A 13,698-nucleotide genomic window follows, 5' to 3' on the forward strand; every position below is an offset into this window, starting at 1 on the left:
CCATCATTTGTTAGTGTTCCATAAGTCTCCAACAAAAAAAAAAAATTAAAATATAATAAAATATAATAAAATATAATAAAACATATTAAAAAAAAAAAAAAAAAATCCAATTCTGTAATTAAATATCCTCCATGGATACACGTGTAAAGCATATGTACTGCCATCTATTTATACACGCAATTACATAAACGACATTGTACACTTTTCATATGCTTGCATAAGTGCATATAAATGATAATGTATATGTTTTGTACACAACTTGGAAAAGTAAAAGTTCTACAAATGGATTGCATAAAAAGGGGAAACTTTTCACGCTGCTAATAATATGCAAAATGTGTAAAAACAGAGAAAAAGGCAGGTATATATATATATATATATACCCCCTTGATATTTTTAACTTCAATTTCAAGCTGCAATTTCACCATACCATTCAACATAAGGCTATAGACCAAGAATGCATAGACCATACTTCAAGCAAGTATGTTCATGCACAAGTGTTATAGTGGCACGCTTAAGGGATCATGGTGAGAGGGGTGAAAAAATGCATGAAAATTTTCTCATCTAGTTAGTAAATTTGGTTTAACAGAAAAAGTGGTATAAAAAAATGATGAGTGTACATACAAATATGTATACCTGCTTATGCTTAAGCGAACCATAAGGATGATGTATGCGTTGGAATATTAAAAAGATATGGACATTAAGTAGAACGTTATATACCTTTGCACATATGCATGCAGACCAGTGATAGGAGTGAGGAGAGGGGGTTGCTTTCCCTCGAAAAAGTCTAATTGATAAAAAAGTTAATATTCTTGATAGCTGATTTTTGAACATTATAATTCTTAATAATACTTAGACGATATTCATTGTTCAACCTTTTTGTCTCCGGAATGATTTTACATGGAACTCTGAAAGGCAAGAAAATTCCAGTTTGTGGTTGAAAACGAAAAAGAATAGTTTTAATCTGAATGCTTGAAAAGTGTAATTGTACATATATTCTTCCTTTTTTGCAATCATTGGTTAACCGATCTAATATAGTTTTATCTTTAACAGTATGATTTATACTGACTAATGCATGAATCGAATTAATGCCTTGCATTAAACCAGGGGATATGGTAATATCACTTCCCCCAATTGGGTACACATCTAGATTTTCATATAATAAATCATTTATGTACGTTATTTGAGCACGCTGCTTCATTTTCATTGAATAATTTAAAAAGACTAACGAATTTTCTTTGGCAAAAATCCTAAACAATTCATCGTTCTTATGAAAATTGGTAAATTCCCCTTTTGAATATTTTTCTTGCTTTCTTAATAATATACCACTTTTGGAACTGTAACAAAACTCATTAGCCCCTAAACCAATGTCATTAGCCGGGTAATAATATAACAACACGCTGCTAATTAATGTTCCCATAAATAAATTATTATAATCAAAGTTAAAATTAATTATGACGTCTAACGATAATGTGTTGTTTGCTTGATTCATGTAGTTGCCATTTGAATTAAGTTTATTATTAACTACATAAAAATTTGCACCTATATCATTTGGGAAGTAGAAATTATATATGACAGAATTAATTACTGAAGATTTAGATGAAATATGATTTCCAATTAAAAATCCAATACAAAACAATACCAAACACACAGCTAAAATGCTTGTTATCTGAGTAAATATATAAAAAATAAAACTTTTTAAAAGAGAAACATCACTGCCTTTATCCTTTTTTATAATATACGTATTTAATTCTCTATTAGTTCGAGGATATGTTTTAACAAATTCATTTATATCATCTATTGTTTTAACTATTTTTTTGTTTTTATATTTACACAAATTTGCATCAGTGGTACTGTTTCTGTCTTTTCCTTCCATGTTTTTTAAAGCGTTTCGTTTGGTGAGGTTTTTTTTTTTTTTTTTTTATTTCTTTGATTTGGGACAAAAATAAAAAAAAAAAAAAAAACAGGAGAAAATATATATATATACATATATCCCCTCCCACTTTTATAAACTTATAAACACAGTAGTGAATAACCACTCTTATCTGGTATAGCTTATATTAAAACGTACAATGTGATTAAAAATTCCTGAATAATGTCTATTGATTGTAATGTTTCTCGATTTGTCATTATGATCAAGTACAGCATAGCAAATATGAGATTTACTCAATATCAATTCAACTGTTAAACAAGGGCAGTGTATCCAAAAGGAATAAACATTTTTAGAAATATGTCTCCCTTTCGATGTTTTTTTTTTTTTTTTCTTTTTTTTTTCTCAATAAAAAAACAAAACAAACAAATCCAAACTTCAAGTTTGGCAATATACTATTTCGTTCTATGAATAGTTGAACATTTCCTGAATATATTAATGTCAAAAGGGTGATACACTCCTTGAGGTGTACCAAACATCATATACAAGCGCCCCTATAAAAAAAAAAACAGATGATATTTATGTGTGCAACTTCCACTTATTCTGGGTTTTTGTATATTTTGTCTTTGCAAAATTAATGCATAACAACATTCTATTCCTCAGATCAAAGTTATAAAAACTGCTCTCGTATGAGAAGAAGGACATTATTTCTGCCTCCATTTTTTCAGCACAAAATTCTTTTTACCTACTGTTGGCTTTTGCATTCATTGTTTGTTAATTAGTTAAAAGTGTCTTTTGTTATTTTCATTCCAACATATAGGTGCAAGTTAGAACGTCATATGTAAGGAACAACACAAAGCCAAGTGTGTATGTGTAGTTCTTATTAAATCAATTTTCCATTATCTAGTGAACATTATCTCATAAAATGTACATTGCAAATCATTAAAGAAAGGAAAATTCCTTCTATTAGTAAGCTAAAATTATTCGTCCTTTAGGGTCCATATTTAAGCTATACATTAATCAATACATTCGTACGCAATTACTTGTTTATGCTTACCCATTTTGTTCATTTATTTAGGAAACAAAACTACCAATATGTTTTAAATAATATCACGAAACATAACAAATGAAGCATAGTTCTTTTGCCCTTTCACACAAAAAAAAAAAAAAAAAAAAAAAAAAAAAAAAAAAAAATGGATAAATCTGCTAAAATTTGCGGCATATTCATAACGAATTTTCCTCTTTTTTCTGTGAACATTTTGAGAAACAACAATTTATATGTTTTAGCAAGTGTACCTTTTTTAGCTTTTCATATAGCTCATCATATACATATTTACAGTTATTTTTGTGTACTTTACAGGTTTTTTTTTTTTTTTTTTTTTTTTTTTTTTTGCCTAAATCCTTTTTAAATCTTCAAATTTATCCTTTGTATATCTGTGAAACAGAATTTATCTTTCCGTACCGTGTACCATTGATTAACTTGTCAAAGTAGTAAAAGGAATAAACAAATTATTAGGCCAAAATAGATGTATAGATTGAAATTAACAAGCTTGGTAAGGAAAACTTATAATAAATATATACTACCAAGTCTGGGTATGTTTTTTCAAGAATACCCATCCCTTCTAAAAAAGAGATAACAGATTAAACTAGAAAGATGAAACAATAATCCAGAGGAATGGTGTTTATGTAAGGAGATTTTTTTTTAAAATAAGAAGAATGCATTTGACCACCAGAAGGCTTACTGTATATACTCATATTATACATACGTATGTATACCACGACACCTAATACGTCTTTGTCATAAATCATTTATATGCCATGAGTTAGGTTCAAAATAATGAACTAGCCATAATATGGGAATGAAACATACAAACGAAATGTGAAACAGAAAAAAAAAAAAAAAAAAAAAAAAAAATGAATAGTGTGTACACCTCCATCAATTGCGAATCCGTAGTTTTCGACGTGGAATTTCATCCTAAATTGGACTTAATATGTGCAGGCTTATTTGATGGAAATTTATTATTATATAAATTAAAAGAAGAAAAAAAAAAATTTCAGAAAAAATGGAACATATATAACCACAAAAAAACAGTTAGTTGTGTCTCCTTTTCAAATAATGGGAAAAAAATATTAGTAGCATCTTCTGATAATAAATGTTCACTAACAGACATCACAGGAAAACTTACATGGACGAACTTATGTCATAATAATTCAATATGTTCTATTTTGTTTACTAGTTTAAACACATTTTTAACAGCTGATGAAACAGGTATTATTAAACATTGGGATATGAGAGATGAATCAAAAAAACCAATACATAAAATAAAAGAATTCGATGATACTATTTCAAGTATGTTTTTAAATGCTGATGAAAAGTCTGTTGTTGTTTCATGTGGAGGCCATTTAGCCCTTTTCGACATTTTAAATAAAAAAAAAATTAGTTCACATAGCATTTCAACAGAACATAATGATGAATTTTTGTGTTCTAAATTACTCGCACATAATTCAAAAATTGTATGTACAACCATGAATGGATATATTGCTATTTTTTCAAAACAACCTTGGGCCAACATGGAAGGTAAAATAAAAGCTAGTAAAGATATGATAAGTACATTTGTAAAATTGGATGAATATACAATTTTATTTGGTACATCTGATGGAATTATAAAACTTGCTCATATTTTGCCAAACAAAATTGGAGATGTTATTGCTACTGAGGAGGGAGGTGAAAGCGTTGAAAAATTAACAATTAATAAAAAAAAAAACCTATTTGCAAGCATATCACACAATACTTCCATTCATTTTTACCCGATTCATGTGAATAATTCAGAAATATCAGGCAAAATAAAAAAAAAAAAAAAATCCTTCTTTCACGATTTGTAGGATAATTTTTTTTTTTTTTTTTTTCCCCCTCCCCCTTCTCCACTCCAACGCTTCCCCAATTGTGCATATAGCGAATTAAATTTTTGTCTCACATTTGTAAATTCTATATTTTTACAAATGTAAACAACAAAATGTGTATCCCATTTGTGAATTCAGTATGTCAGGACACTATCACAATATATGCATTTGATAGAAAGAAAATAAACATGTTAATAACAATGTCAATAAATTATGTTGGATGGATGGAAAAGAAAAAGAAGCTTATTATCTGTTTATGTAGAGCATTTTGCGTTTCGGTTATATATATTTTTATATTACCCCACATAAGTAAAATACTGAGGGACGAACAGAATCATTTGTCACCCCGTCTCATCAGTTTGTAGCCATTTAAACATGTGCAGATGGGTAGACATATCTATATATGTATGTGTACTTATATATATATGATACTTCATTTTCCCACTATTCATTTCTGAATATGCTAAATCAAGTGTAAATTATAAGCTTATGTAATGATATTTCATATTTAATACGTATCTGTTTTATTAGATTTTCACACACGAAAACACAAACACAGACCATACAATCATATGTTGGAATGCGTTATTGTTTATGACTTTTTTACGTTGTTATATACACTCAGCCGTTCTTTCTTTTTTGTAATTTATATGACATTAAATTTTTGCTATAGTAACACCATCATCCATTTGAATTAGTCATTTGTTAACCTTTAGGTAACAGTCTTTAAAAATATTTCAAAAAAGAACACATGTGAAACGTAAATAAAAGACCTTGAATATTAACCTTCTTCAAATAAATATTAGTTCAATCAATAAATAGTACAGAATGGGGAAAAAGAAAATGCACAAGGTGGTATAATAATAATCTATCAGAAATGTAGTCTATGGGTACGTTGTCTATATATCTATATGTATATATTTAGCTTAATTTCCTAAAACACAAGATTAAAAAATGGTTTATCGTTTGCGTTTTTTTTTTTTTTTGCCTTCACTAATTTTAGGGTAAGTTTTTACAAAAGATAGCTAATTGATGGGGAATGAAAAAAATAGGTTACTGGCAGAACGAACGAAATTGTATTTGTATTTTATACTATGGTGTTAAAAATGCTGTTTATGCTGAAAAATGTGTGTTTTTTTTTTTTTTTTTTTTTTCTTCTGTTTCATTTGCTTTTCCATTCCTAATTTACGCATTCTATTGAAAAGTCTAATATTGTCGTTGATGGGGGGGTAAGGTCTTTTCGCGGTCTCAAATTTATTAGTCAATGAAAAAAACGTATTTTTTTTTTTTTTTTTTTTACAAAAGGGTAGAGAACAAACGTGTACCATGAGCAGCATATGCATTTAAGTAGGTACTTAACAAATGCGTACACAATGAATTTATACATTCCCAGTAAATAAATACGTGATGTATGGAATGAGCAGTACATGTATAAGTTTATATATATATGTATTCATGTGTGTAATATATGCATGATTTAGGGAATCATCATCTTTTTTTTTTCTTTTTTTTTTTTTTTTTCATATCCCTCAGCACATGCAAAATGTATGCATTTTTTTTTTTTTTTTTGGCCCCTCTCTTTTCCTTTCAGTGGCATACTCTTATGACATATCAAAATTGTCCTTTGGAAATTTTATTTAATTTGTCACCTTTATTGAGATAAAAATAAAATATATACAATTTGGAGAGAATATTTAATGAAAAAAGTAGAACGGGGGTGTTAATGTGCCAACAATAAGTCTCATATGTTATACATTTACATATAGATTTATGTGTTACACATACACATATCGATTACTTCAATTACGTCTTGCCCCTTGAAAATTAAAATTTTTGCTACATACACCTTAAAATCCTAACCCATGCTAATTTTTATCTCCCCATTTTGCTTTTTCAAAAAGTCTCCTTATATGCACTCTACGTCAATGTAAAATTAACCTTACTTAAGCATCACATTTACAACATTATAAAATTATGCCAAAGTTATACAAAAACATATGATTTAACTTTTCATTCAGTGAAGAAAAAAAAAAAAATAAATAAATAAAAAAAAAAATTTTAATTTGTGCCCAAAATTTTAGAAAGGCATTTTTTTTACTCTACTAGTTGACAATACATAACTCCAAATATGTGAATATATATGAACATAAGCGTAAGATTTACATATACATATATATATATATATATAAAATTACATAAATGTATGGTTTTACATACACATATGGTTTGCATGCAAACCGCATGCATTCGGTTAATGTCCATGCATACAAATTGTATTTGCATTTATTTCTGACACACATGTATGTAAGGCAAAGCTATGAATAAATCCCTATTTTGCAGAAAACAAACATTTCTACTTTTAAATAATTGCAAAACTCTGGCTTTAAATAAGGATAACACAAGAACAGAGTATAACTTTGCATACACGTACGTAACGCGGGTATGCATACATACACATGCAAATTTAATGCAAGAACTAATTCAGGTACCCCATGCTATGGGAATAAGTGTGCATATATTTAGCTGTATAGTGATCTTACACCTAGATGAAAGAATAGAAATAAAAAATTTGCACTCTAGACATATATATGCTTACAAAACCAAGGTTTTTTTTTTTTTTTTTTTTTGAAGAATGCGTATGGCAAGCAAGACTAGTAACTCATATCAACGTGATATAGAAAATATTACAAAAATAAAAGGCAACAACAAATGTGCTGATTGCGGGGCCAAATGCCCAAGGTGGGCAAGTATAAATTTAGGCATTGTGATATGTATAGAATGTTCAGGTATACACCGAAATTTAGGCGTTCATATTTCAAAAGTGAAATCTTTAACCCTAGACAAAATTATGCCACAATGGATACATGTAAATTTTTTTTTTTTTTTTTTTTTTTTTTTTTCTTACGTTAAAATTGTGTTTACCATACTTCTAATATAAACACATTTACTTCTACTTTTTATTTTTTCACAAATGGATACTTTTCTTCTTTTACATTTTCCCATTCCCCCTTCCCCTTGCCATGATATGCCTTTTTTTCTATTTTCCTCCTTATCCCACTCGAAGTGCATAAAAACCATAGGAAATGATTTGTCCAACGCTTATTACCTGTACAACTTACCCGCGGGTACCTATAGACCCAAACAAGGAGACTCATCAATGTAAGAATTAAAAATAAATAAATAATAGCATAACTGACGAACTCATTAGTACTTTGTTGTGTTAATAATTCCGTGTGGAGAAAAAATTTTTTTTTGAATCGTATATTTGAACCGTATATTTGAACCATACATTTGAACGGTATATTTTAACTGTTTTTTTTTTCTTTTACATTTTCTAAAATCATATGCGGAGAAATGTTATCTCTACCCTGTTATAAGCAAAACATAGGACATGGAAAATGTTATTCATTTTTAACTTGTTTCCACGCATAAAGGATGTGTGTGTAATTAACATATATCTCTATGTGGATGCCAAAGAAAATTAGGAGATAATGTCTATTTCTGGCATACCACGGAAACTAACATTTGGTTTGTACACACACTTATGTATATTAAAAATAACATTTTGTAACCTTTTTTGTTTTTTTTTTCAAAATTCGCAGAATCATGCAAAATTGGATAAAAAATAAGTATGAAAAGAAGATATATGTCCCAGCAAATAAGAAGGAGCCATCCCAGTACTACCTGGAAGGTAAAGTGCAACCTATTCCCTGTGCAGGAGTAGTACATATGCAAATATATGAACAAATTCTCACATACAAATATGCATAGATAAATATACATGCACATGCTCGTGGACGAAAGTTGTAACTTTTTCCATTCTCATACCCCGTTCCATTTTACAGGGATCGACCCGAGAATTTGCCTCCCAGACTTAGCCTCCCTAAATGCAAAAATGATGTGAGCAAAACTGAAAAATAGATAAACATATATATATATATATGTACACATTAGGTACATAACTATTTTGCCACTTTTTTATGAAAGTAGAATAAAAACAGTGCACCAGATAATCTTCCTAAATTGAGAATACACATTTTTATTTTTTTGCTTCCCCTTTTCCACATTTCATCAGCCAGAACAGAGATACCGAAAATAAAACACACGATAAAGAAAATTCGAGGAATAACCCCATCATGTAAGTTTTTAAAAATGTTTTCCTGTATGAACGTACATATATCTTCATATGCCATGAGCCCATATTTTTGTGTGTCTTTGTCTTTGTGTGTGTGTGTGTGTGTGCACATCCCTCCTACATTTATTTAATTACTTACCTTGTGATATTCTCATTCGCATACGTATTTTGTCTCATTTCCCCATTTGTAGTGAAAAAATAAAGAAAAACACAGGAAGCATAGACATTTTTGATTCCTTAAAAATTTTAGATAATACAAAATTAGAAGTGACGATGAAAAACAAAAAGAGCAGTGCTGGTAGTGAGAAGGAAATAAGCATATTTGCAGACTACACAGAAAAGGAATGTGTAAAAAAAAAAGTATATATGAAAGACAATTTTTGTGCATTTGACGACATAAACTATAATGAAAATAATTGCAATAATATCAATAAGAAGAATAGGAATATACCCAATGATTCTTATTTTTTCAATGATTTTATAAATGAAAATTTTGAAAAGACCAGCTCAATTGATATGAATATCCAGAAGGGTATGAAACCTTCGGATAAGGATAATGACCATGGTAATAATAGTAAACATTTTTCCCCATTAGAAGAAGTAAAAAAATATAACCCTAATGGTGATAACACAAATGAAAATAGGAATAACAAAAGTGCCAAGAATGTAAGTAATAGCCGAAGCAGAGATAAAGAAAATAACAACGAGAAATTCGATTTTCCCAAACCTAGTGAAAATAAAAATTTTTGTAACCATGACACACTTTCTGAAAAAGAACTAAGAGACGCTAAAGTACAAGCAGCAAAGAAATCTATTGCGAGACTTTTTGCTAGCTCGAAAAATATTTCCTTTTTGGAAAAGAAGAAAAATAATGGAAATTTAAATAGTCAAGAAAATCAAGTTGGTAATAGAAAAAACCTTGTAAATAAAACAGAGTGTAATGCAACAAATGGAGACAAACATAATTCATTCGATGTGTTTCATCAAAAAAATGCAGAAAATGCAGACAGTGTTAATCATGATAGAGGAAATTTGGAAATTCTTATGGATCAGGAAAAAAGGAACAATGTGAAAAATGAAAATAAAACGACACAAAATTTTGATTTTTTTTTTGAGTAAAAAGTCTCTCCTATGTATGACACAACGAGCATATTTTTTGCTTTACCTGTGCAAATATATACATATATATAAAATAGTATTTGTAAAAAAAACATACATAACCCATACCAACAGATGCCCATTTTTATGCAGATATGCTTGATCCTTATGCAGATACACTCGGTTCATATGCACGTAACTCTTTTGTCTTATCACACTCTATTTACAACGAAATTTGGGGTATCACGAAATATTATAATAATTTCCTCAAGAACGTTAAGAGGATGGTTAAAAAAAAAAATGATATAAATCATTTGTCCAGTTGTTAAACACGTATCTAATAAATGCAAATTTTTGTAATTAACTCTTCTTTTTTTTTTCTTTTTTTTTTTTTTTTTGCAACTCCCCCTCTTCACCGATCCGTAGTGTTTATTTGTTTATTTTTTCTATTTTTAAAATACACTATTGTAGTCATTAGGTGTATATTCCCCCACCGCAATATGTTTTCGTGCTGTAATGTGATTTCTGCAACACATACATGAATATACTTGCATAGATAAAGAGAAAGAACGGTCTAAGTGTGTGCTTCCTTGATACATGTATACATACGTGTGCAGACACTTTGGTTCATACATATGTCCATGTGTATAGACGAGTATCCATTTCATATATATTTATTTAGGTGATATATATAACATTACCCTCACACAAACACCCTTTTTTTTTTTTTTTTTTTTTTTTTTTTTTTGTTATACATTTCTCTTCATTCCTCTCAGTAAGCTTTCTTTTTATCCATGTTCATTAAATGTAGTGAAACCTTAACTACCCCCCTTTTGCTACAATTAAAAAGTGAAAAAAATTCACGTCATTTTTTTTATAATAAATATGTGCATTTTCAAAAATGTACAACACAAAGGGGAAAATATCATTATATAGTTGAGGGTGGAGCTGAATGTGTTTCAAAAGTATGCGTGGTTTCGAAAAAATAAAAAAAGGTCAAATATAAAAAATGGTCAAAAATAAAAAAAAAATTTCAAAAATGAAAAGTCAAAAATAAAAAACCAAAGAAGTTATCACAAATCTGTCCAATTTGAGACTGTCACTTTTGCCTAATGTTGTGCATGTATTTTCCAATTTTTTCACTCTGTGGAAGATTTTCCTGCGTGCGAAGGACACTTTCTAAACGCACGCAAAATATTCAATGATTTGTAAAAAAATACTAAAAAGGGAAAAAATACGAGGGGGAAGATATAAAGCATATGTAGAATATTAAAAAATAAATCATACAAAATAAACAAGAACATAAGAAGTGTAAAGGAAAATAAAAAAGCATAGTTATAATAGCTTATATTAATGTTTTTCATGTTTATCTTCAAATGGATAAAAATAAAATATACATATATTAAAAAAAAGACTAATAACAATGTAACATATATTATGGGTATAATTGGATTTATCCCATCCCCTTCATTACTGTTTCTATAAATTATGTTATTTTCCTGAAATACAGGAAGGGGATAATAATCCCTGGATTTGTAAATCACATATTTATAATTAAACATTTTATCGCGTCTGCATAAATGTCTTTTCATAATATTCCGAATTATTCTGTTTTCTTTTTCTCGAAGGGGAAATTTCACTATAGGTATGTGATTATGAAAGTGCAAATACATTTTGAAGAAGCTTATTTTTACAGAATTAGCCCCATCTGTTATTAAAATATCAAAGTTGTAGTATCCATTAAAAGCTATCAAATTAACAAACAGTAATGAAACTTTCGAAATAACTAAATTGCCTTCGAACTCATTTTTAAACACAAATGTTTCATCTTTTTTTAAATCTTCCACATTATCATTGCACCCATAATGCATATCCTTTTTGTGATTATATTTTTCCTCTAGCTGCTTCACTAACAGAATGATCAACTTTGTTTTATCAAAATTTTCTCGAATTTTAAATATGCATCGAATATTTAACATCTCGTACGCATCCACCCGTTCGTCTAATAAAACATAACTATTCTGCCTTTTCTTCTCCTTACCCTCATTTTCTAAAACTTTATGTAGTATACTCTTTTCTATTTTTTTAGCATTTGAATATGTCACAGCAGTAATCTTAGCCTTGTTTAGAAGCAAAAAATCTTCATCATCCTTGTGAACGGTCACATTGTTATTATTTATTCCTTTCTCAATAGTCTTATCTAATAGGAAAAAAATAAAATAAAATAAAAAAAGAATTTGCATCTTGAAAATTTGCACCAGTCATCCTTCATTTCATACTAAACTTCTATTTATTTACTTTATTTATTTTTTATTTCAAATTTCCCATCTCCCTCCCCCTCTATTTTTTTGCCGTACAACACATATTAACCTATTTTAAAACACCCATACAAATATGCTCCCTTTTAACTTTGACAAATGTTAAAATGATGGCTCTTAACCATTTGAATATCGTCCTTATGTTAATTTGAGGAATACTTGAAAACTTATCAACGGATGAACGTGGACACATAAATAAATTTGCTATTTTTCGATGTTCCTTATGATGTTGTGGAAAAAAAAAAAAAAAAAAAAAAAAATGATAGTAAGGGGTAGATAAATATTTATATATAAAACATATATGTTCACTCTTTTGGTAAGCTTTATAACGGGAACATTCCAAACATGTGTGTATATTTTTTTTATTTTCTATAAAAAGGAGAAAAAAAAAAAAAAATATATATTAGTAGCTATATATGTATGTGCATATATAGTAAACCATATTTGACATTTTTGTGTATATGTTACTACACCCCTTTCCCATGGTCGACCATCAATCATTCGAATTTTTTTTTTTCTTTTTTTTTTTTTTTTCAAAGCACTTGTTAATGCTTCAAAAAATGATATTGGTGAAATGTTTGCTGAAATAATGGAAACAAACCTGTTATAAACAACTCTCTTCAGCCATCACCAATTATATAAAATATATCATAAAATAAAAATAAAACATAACATTATAAGTAACAAAAATGTTCAGAAAATGAATAAAGCTAATTTGCACGAAAAAGGAAATAATGAGAAATAAAAAAAAAAAAAAAAAAGTTCGATAGTGTGGTGGGGGTGAGAATACCAATATAAATATAACATTCAAAACGAATAGCTCGGGTGACATGGTACCAAGAATTTAGGTAAAAAATTCTTGTCAAAACGCAGTCGAAAAAAAGATCAACATAAAGAAATAAACATAACAAAAGGAAATCTATCCGATGTTAAGTACAACAAATTTGCATGACAAATTTATGGAAAGAATTGCAAACAAATCATACTTAATGTGTAATGGTCATTAGGCTGAAAATATATGACAAGTGTATAAATACAAAGTACCAAACAGCTACGCCTTAAGATGCTACACATTAAAAGGAAATAATGAATAAAGAATGAAGCATGAAGAAAGCATAATGAAGAAAGCAGAATGAAGAATGCAAATTGCAGATTACGAATTGCAGATTACAAATTGCAGATTACAAATTGCAGATTACAAATTGCAGATTACAAATTGCAGATTACAGATTGCGGATTACAGAATGAAGGAAGAAAAAAGAAGCAATTTATAATCCACACGTTCTTTATGCGATTATCAAGTCAGGAAATATGACCATATTCAAAACAAATACTATCGCTTAAAGTATAAGGAAAAAGAGTGAAAGTGAAACAACGTA

The 13,698-nt window shown here is 28.6% G+C and overlaps 4 protein-coding genes across 4 annotated transcripts; 2 read left to right on the forward strand and 2 right to left on the reverse strand.

Moving 5' to 3' along the window:
• Nucleotides 1-784: 784 nt before the first annotated feature.
• PGO_100500 (hypothetical protein, conserved) lies at nt 785-1,873 on the reverse strand (the record flags this gene model as incomplete). The annotated part of the gene is made up of 1 exon (XM_028688081.1): nt 785-1,873. One exon carries the CDS (start codon nt 1,871-1,873, stop codon nt 785-787), a length of 1,089 nt encoding a protein of 362 aa, XP_028543882.1.
• Nucleotides 1,874-3,781: 1,908 nt separating this feature from the next.
• On the forward strand, nt 3,782-4,750 carry PGO_100510 (WD domain, G-beta repeat domain containing protein; the record flags this gene model as incomplete). The annotated part of the gene is made up of 1 exon (XM_028688082.1): nt 3,782-4,750. The coding sequence occupies one exon, from the start codon at nt 3,782-3,784 to the stop codon at nt 4,748-4,750; it is 969 nt and encodes a 322-aa protein (XP_028543883.1).
• Nucleotides 4,751-7,400: 2,650 nt separating this feature from the next.
• PGO_100520 (ADP-ribosylation factor GTPase-activating protein) lies at nt 7,401-10,022 on the forward strand (the record flags this gene model as incomplete). Its single annotated transcript, XM_028688083.1, has 5 exons — nt 7,401-7,634; nt 7,833-7,927; nt 8,371-8,459; nt 8,614-8,668; nt 9,095-10,022. The coding sequence occupies 5 exons, from the start codon at nt 7,401-7,403 to the stop codon at nt 10,020-10,022; spliced, it is 1,401 nt and encodes a 466-aa protein (XP_028543884.1).
• A 1,118-nt stretch (nt 10,023-11,140) lies between these two features.
• PGO_100530 (hypothetical protein, conserved) lies at nt 11,141-12,244 on the reverse strand (the record flags this gene model as incomplete). The annotated part of the gene is made up of 1 exon (XM_028688084.1): nt 11,141-12,244. One exon carries the CDS (start codon nt 12,242-12,244, stop codon nt 11,141-11,143), a length of 1,104 nt encoding a protein of 367 aa, XP_028543885.1.
• Between the last annotated feature and the right edge of the window lie 1,454 nt (nt 12,245-13,698).

This window comes from Plasmodium gonderi, assembly GCF_002157705.1.
Source record: "Plasmodium gonderi DNA, contig: Chr10, whole genome shotgun sequence".
Lineage (NCBI taxonomy): Eukaryota > Apicomplexa > Aconoidasida > Haemosporida > Plasmodiidae > Plasmodium > Plasmodium gonderi.